Below are 7,236 nucleotides of genomic sequence, written 5' to 3' on the forward strand. Positions count from 1 at the left end.
GACGTATTCAAGAAGTAGGTCACAAGTTCAGAAAAGTAAACAAAGTAGTGAAGCAAAGCTCGCTTGCTATGTGGCAGAAACAAAAGAGGTTCATTAAAATGAGTTTTTTAAAAAATGGCTGAGAGAGAAAAGGGTAGAGCTGGACTTTTGCAAAATGTGCAACTTCTGAGAGCCAGCGTTTTTCTGCCTGGTACAGGTGCTGCTGCATCTCTCCTGCCTTTAATTAACCAGAGTATGACAGTGTCATTAATACCAATAATAGAGTCTCAGACAGGTTGTGTGAGTTTGTGCATTTGTAGCTCCAAAGGGTGTTAAAATCGCATAAATGTTATTAATGATAACCAGATTATTCAACTGATAGGAGAGGCATATGTAGAGCACGGCTAGGGAGAGACACACGGCAGATGTATTACCTCTAGGAGGCGGCTGGTTGTTGGCCCTGGGTACCTCGCAGCTGATGGTAGGGGAGATGCCGGTGGAGCCAAATGTTTGAAGGTCCAGCACAGATTTCTGATCTCCTTCACAGATGGAGGAGACCTCGTGGGGCACATTTTCCATCCTCCTCTGATGGGAAGCCCTGCTCTCTTGGCCTTGGTTTTGTGAGTTAGTAATCCCTCGGTTCCCCTCCGCACCCTTGGTCTTGGGATTCCCATCATGCAGTACGCCCAAAGGTTTCTCCGGGGGCTGCAGAACTGGAAAGTCAGCCAGTAGGTCATAAGCCTCCTGCTGCGTTGGAGCTGCCGGTGGTGCTCTGTTTTTCGATTTCGCCCGAGGTGCTTTTGCTTTGCCTTGGACAGGAGCCCGCACATGGGCGGTCACGCAGCTTGCCAGAGTAGCAGTGGGGATGTCATGTGGGTGTAATGAAAGGGGAGTCTCCCACTGGCTATGCATCTTCCCTGCGGCTGGAGGCCTTGTGGGGCATGGTAGAATGCCAGCCTTGATGGTGGATTCTGGAGGAAAGTCCTTCTCTGTGCTGGGAGATGGGGAATCCTGCTCGCCGTCCGAACTTAGTCCATCAAATGAGTGAGAAATTGTATTTCGCTCTTCCTCGCAGTCGTTTTCAACCTCCGAGTCACTATCGCTACTATCAGTGCCACAACTACGCACCCTGGGTAGAGCTACAAAATCATCATCATCGCTAGAACCACTGTCAGAACTGACGATTATATTCTTCTCATCCTCACTTTCGCAGCGGACGGGATTCGTCGCCAGAGGTTGAGGTTGAGGTCCCGAGGTCTGTTTGTCTCTTCTTCTGCTGCTGGATTGGGAGACCAAAATCTTCTTGAGGGAATTTTCCACACTCATTTGTTTTACTCCTGCATCTTCCTCCTGAAATAACAGTGAATTGTTAACAGAAAATATTTATATACTTAAAGAGACTGTTTGTAACTTTTTACACGTATAAATCTACCGGGTTGGTTTCCCATGCGCGCTCGCATATGCGCGCTCGCATATGCGCGCTCGCATATGCGCGCTCGCATATGCGCGCTCGCGTGTGGCTGCGCTGTTCAGACCGCTCCTCTGCCTGCTTGTCTTCACTAACACAACGCGCTCATGCTGGCTCCACCTCACGTTCATGCACGCTCACTACACACTGCAGAAGAGTTAGTTTAGCTTTGAGAATATCTAGTGAATGTACAGTGGAGCTCCTCCAGACCAACGGAGGTTTCCCGTGTCTTGTGAAGTGATGGGGCTCCACAGCGAGAAACGTTATCGTCTCCGACCGGGTGCCGGTGTCTCCCTCTGGCTGCGGTCGGAGACGATAACGTTTCTCTTCCTGCTTCAGCCCCGCTGCTTCACCCTTTCGGGGCTGAAGCAGCGGGGCTGAAGCAGGAAAAGCCAACACTAGGATCAGCAATGATTCATGGAGAGACCTTCGTCTGGTCAGCTAACATTACTGCCAAGCAGGTGAAATATAGAGTGATATTGTGGTTTTAGCTGACGTGTGTCGCCTCACTGTTTTGAGCGATGCTTGTTCATGCCTATGTAGAGCGAGCAAGCGCGAGCCCAACGCTGACTTTCGTTGACTTAACGGCCACTGGTGTCGCTGTTAACAAGCATTTCTGATTCTTACAAACAGTCCCTTTAATTATCAGGTTTTATAATATAATAGATAATGTTGTGATATTTTTGGTTTCAAAGTAGAGGCCATACTAGGGTACAGTCAGCTTCCAAAGTCCTCACGCTCACCAAACTTCGTTTCCTCTTTGCCTCCTCCTCGTTTCGTTTCATCTCTCCTTCCATCACAGGGCTCAGTACCTGTTCAGCCTCGGCAACGTGGGGACGTCTGGGGCCCGAGAGATAAGAGGAAGGAAGGGCGAAGGCGACGTGGTATTGCTGCTTGTCCTCTTCATACCATGCGCTCAGACCCAAATCATCTGCCTCTCTCTGCTGCTCCTCGGCCCTAGACGTGCAGAGAGACGCAGGCATGTGTGGGAGAGTGGCGGGGTTAAAACACCTTTAATACATAACAGGCCATCACACCAAAATCACTACCAGTACAAGGTTAACTTGCTCATGCAGTCTTTTCATAACGAAGGAGAAATGTCTGATAGCTGTGTGAGATGAGTTTACATCTACCAACATAGTTTTTAGGAGTTTCAGAGTGAATCAGGTAGTATACAGAAAAGGTCACTTGTGTCATGAACATACTCAAAACAGGTTTAATTGGAGGCACTGGAAGAGTTTTCTGCCTTTTTTTTCCATCATATTTTGAGAACTAATAGCACACCTTTCGTAATATTCTAAACTAACTGGTTGACCTATAGACCTACGAACGACATGGGTCCATAGGTTGACCAGTTGATACTGTTACGAGTCATCGTGATTATAATAAATCATTTTAATTTGAAAGTTTAACCCAATGTTTAAGAAGAGCAGGAACCGTTAGGTCAGCGGCTCCATCCTGTATGTATGGTGCAGCACCAGCTTCTAACCATGACTTTTTAATGAGGCTACTCCTTAGTCACCATCCTGTCGAGCCGCGACGCGGAACAGACGGCCCGGTGAGACACGCTTATGATAACGGCGACGTCACGGAAGCTCCAGGAGGCCAGTGAGCAGATGGTGTACATTAACATTATATAGTGGGTCTATGACTGCACAGCAGCCCTATACACACTGCAATGTTGAGAACATATAAGCCTCAACTTGTCATCCATCCCTCCATCAGTTCATTCAGCCATTTTTTACACAGCCTTATCCAATTTAGGCAAATAATGTAGAGAATTTTAAATTGAAACTGTAGGCAAGGCTGACAACAAAACAGCTTGTATAGAAGTTGCAGGTCAAAAACTTCAGAATGATCACTACAATAGATCATAAGCCATTTGTTGTAAGAACCATGCCATACAATAACAGCTGCAGAGAGAAACTCATAACCCTATATTAATGACTTAATACCAATGGATTACCAACATTTATAACAACATTACTAACTTCCTATTAATGGCTTGTACCTGATCTATAAAGCATTAGTAATCATTAATTAATTAATTAATTTTATACTACTTATACACGCTTAAAGGTAAAATTTGTAGGATTTTGCGGCATCTAGTGGTCTGGTAGCAGATTGCAACCAACTGGGTACCCCTCCGCTCACTCCTCCCTTTCCAAGACTGCGGTAACGTGAGCCGCCGAGTGCAAAATGTGGCAACGTCATTTCCCTCGCTCGGAGGCCATCCTTACCATAAAGCTGCCTTCACGTGATAAGAGATATGCTATTCACTCATTGTGAAGTAGGGACGCAGAGACCTGCAGAGGCAGCAGGTAAAATACATCCCCAAAAACAGCGCGAGGAATGCCATTCACTGTTCCTAGGCAACAACAACAGATGCAGCTGTGCTCATTGGTTGTGCTTTGAAAGGTCAGCAGCAGCAGCAGAGGTCAAAGGTGAAATAATTTCAACTTTGAGCGCAGGTAGCAATTTCGAGCGGTGTGCCACGCCAGGGGAAGTGTTTCTGCCAAGTCGGGCGACACCGCTTTCCCCATAGGAAAACAATGGCACAGCCACCACGGATCGATTTTACTGCTGATCATGTGTAAATGGCTTGATAACACTACTTTAAGAGCAACGGAAGTCAGACGGCGGCTGTCGTTGCCACGGTTTTCCACTCTGTGGCTCTCCGCAGTTCCATAAGTGTGTCGGAGTACTACGGTGGCCTTCAGGTAAACGTAAAAACGCGAAAGGCTCTCTCTAGAACCAATGTTTGGTTTGTCCGTTCTGGGCTACTGTAGAAACACGGCTGAGCTCCATGGAGGACTCCGTGAAGAGGACCCCGTCGCTATGTAGATACGAAGGGCTCATTCTAAGCTATAACGAAAACACGATTCTTAGTTTCAGGTGATTATACTCTAATGTAGTTATAAATATTATGTTCCATTTCTGCCAATAGATCCCCCGTAATGTTACACACTGTTCCTTTAATGAAGGGACTTTATTAGAAACCTAATTAAGAAACCTTTATTAGTACCTTGATGATTACTAAAAACCATCCACAATCATTAGACTGTTTCACTTTGTCCTAATCTACACAGACACACTCTAATTTCCTATGGGATAATAGACCAACGGCATCATCCTAAAGTCACTATATTCTACTTTTTTATATTAAAGTATTAACTTCTATAATCAGATATTGAGTATAGCCTCACACTCACAAAGGAAAAAAGAGATGATACCACACTTAAGAACAAAATAATCTAGCTGCATGAGCATCATTTGTACACTGTATAAGCCTGCAAAAGTATAGCACTATAATATGAGAAATACTGTATTGTAAAAGATATAAAACACTACTGTGAGTTGACTATGAAGGTCCTTTTATAGACCAACTCTAAGGCCCAATTTACTGACACATTACAGCGTTTGGGTTTCTTTTGTGTAACTAGCTATAACTATGGATGTCACGTACCACTGGTTGGGCGGCTCAGCCTTACTTACTTGATTCTATCAGATACAAACTGCACAAAGTTACGTTTATTCTGATAAGAAATGTTGTTATTGTTGTTAGTCATGTAATATATCATTTTAACGCTATTTTTGTGCTCTTTATGCTGGAACTATCCATAGGTACATCAGATCAAATCAATATGTAGTTTGTTATAAGAGCATTTGCGGTGGCATTCAGAATTTGCCCGATTACAGCATTAGAGGTCAAAGGTCAAATTCTCTTAATCTCAGTATCATGACAATGTGACCGATGGATAGATTATAGTCTAGGCTTTACAATGATATATAACTTCATGATATTGTGTGTTGGTTTCCCACTTTTATACTTGATCTGTGTGTAAACTGGCGAAAAAAGAGGGATGAAAAAAGGAGTGATAGCACATAGAAAGCTACCATTGCTGCAATGCTATCATGCATTCCCCACACTGTAAAAAAAAAAAGTGTAAAATAACGAAAATTTTCCGGCAGCAGGGGCGCCAGAAAACTTCTGTGAAAAAACGGAAAAATACTGTCCGTTAATTAACATAAATAAACTTTAAAAAAAAAAAAGTAATTATCTTTATATATTTAGCCTTTATTACTGTAATTTTACAATAAATATTTTACTTTTAACATATATTTATTGTTAGAATAGTCATACACCGTAAATCTAAGACCATTTACATATAAATCCCAAATGAAACATGTATTTTTACGTTGCAAAAGCCCAAATTTACATTAACTCAGAAGTTTTGCAAAAAAAAAATCTGTACTTTTACAAGAAATATTTTTAGAATTCCATGAAATCCTTTTCTTCTAACAAAAATGAATTGTTAAAATAGAGTCATAAACCTCTAAAAAAACAGAATAATTATCTTTAAAAATGATCAAGAAAAGCTTAAATACAGATAATTACGATTGTGATTAAAAAAATACTGTAAATCGACTATTTACATATAAATCACAAACGAAACATGTCATTTTTTAAAAAAAAATTCTGTCATTTTGAAATACAGACAAAAAATGTAAAATTACTGTTAAATTACGCTCATATAGGCTGTTTTTTAACTGAACTATAATGCATTCTTAAAAAAACAGCACTTTACTGCTGATCAACTGTCTAAAGTATCATCAGTAACAGTTTCATGCAGTATTTTTTTAATTCTGGGACCTGATCTGCACATGTGAGGCTTGTACATTGTACATGTTTGTAAAATCAGTGAATTAGCTTTATTGTTCTTCACTCACATGTTGTTATGGTTTGCATTCTGTGCTTGTAGCCAGCTATAGACAGATATTTTGGGAAAAGTGTCAACAAGTCTATTATAGCCTTTTTCCTAACAAGTACCTTTAATTGTATTTAGTGTGACTATTCCTATGTCTGTAACCTGCTAAGTCTATTCATCTAGGCAAAAAAATATTTTTATTAAAATGTATGTGAAAAATACAACCTAAATAGTACATTAAAACAAATCAGTAAGATAATGTAAAAGAAAGGTGAAAAACAGCTATATAATGTATCTTTAAACAGTAAATTAACTGTAAAATACTGTGAAATTAATAAAATAAAACAGTTCAAACTGTATTTTTCATTAACAGTACAAAGCTGTAAATTTCAGCGACAGTATAATAATGTTAATTTAACAGTAACATAAAGGCAACCCTGCTGCCAGTTCTTTACTGTCATTTTACTGGGAAATTCTTAACAGTGTCTATAACTATGGATGTGGTTGGACTCAGCCTTACTTACCAATGATGACCTGGTTTGTTGTCTGGAGCCGTGCAGTCTTTATTCTGCCATGTCTCGGGTGACCTCTGACCTCTGCCCTCGGCCTCCTTCGCTCTGCTCCAGATGGTTTTGCAGACACGATCAAAGTCGTCTATGGGCGCGTGTGGATGAATCCAGGTGGAGCGCGCAAAAGGCACAAATGGGCTCACAGTCCGTTTCGGAGTTGGTGGTGGCACACCAGGATCAGGATTTCCGAATTCCTGCATCATTATTTTCTCTCTGGTGTTCAAACACATTGGCATGTCGTCCATCACTCTTCATTAGTTCTTTGTTTTGAACCAGCTTCTTTGAAAGGAAACATTGATCTGGCGCGTGCCATGTTGGCAGGCTGCCATAGCAACCAGTTGGAATTCTAGAATAATCAATTATTATCAATGATTTCATGTTATAGTTTTTTAGTAGTATAGGTATATGATCTAGTGAATGAATGAATGAATGAATGTGCATCAAGTGTAGGCCTACAAATGTATTACATTCAAACATGCTGGACTGTATATATATAGTATATATCCACATG

At 41.5% G+C, this 7,236-nt stretch overlaps 1 protein-coding gene across 3 annotated transcripts in view; it reads right to left on the reverse strand.

Annotated features, from left to right (window-relative positions):
- The window catches only part of LOC119502635, a 31,740-nt gene extending 24,748 nt beyond the window's left edge, over positions 1–6,992 (reverse strand). The window contains exons 1-3 of one of the 3 annotated variants that reach the window (XM_037793652.1): positions 6,681–6,992; positions 2,155–2,404; positions 414–1,329 (exon numbers count right to left, since the gene is read on the reverse strand). In XM_037793652.1, coding sequence (XP_037649580.1) covers positions 414–1,329; positions 2,155–2,404; positions 6,681–6,970 — 1,456 coding nt within the window. In that variant the 5' untranslated portion in view covers positions 6,971–6,992. The remainder of the gene's footprint in view (positions 1–413; positions 1,330–2,154; positions 2,405–6,680) is intronic. The other 2 variants (XM_037793651.1, XM_037793650.1) reach the window with 2 other exon arrangements.
- Between the last annotated feature and the right edge of the window lie 244 nt (positions 6,993–7,236).

The sequence above is a fragment of the Sebastes umbrosus genome, chromosome 15 (assembly GCF_015220745.1).
Source record: "Sebastes umbrosus isolate fSebUmb1 chromosome 15, fSebUmb1.pri, whole genome shotgun sequence".
Lineage (NCBI taxonomy): Eukaryota > Metazoa > Chordata > Actinopteri > Perciformes > Sebastidae > Sebastes > Sebastes umbrosus.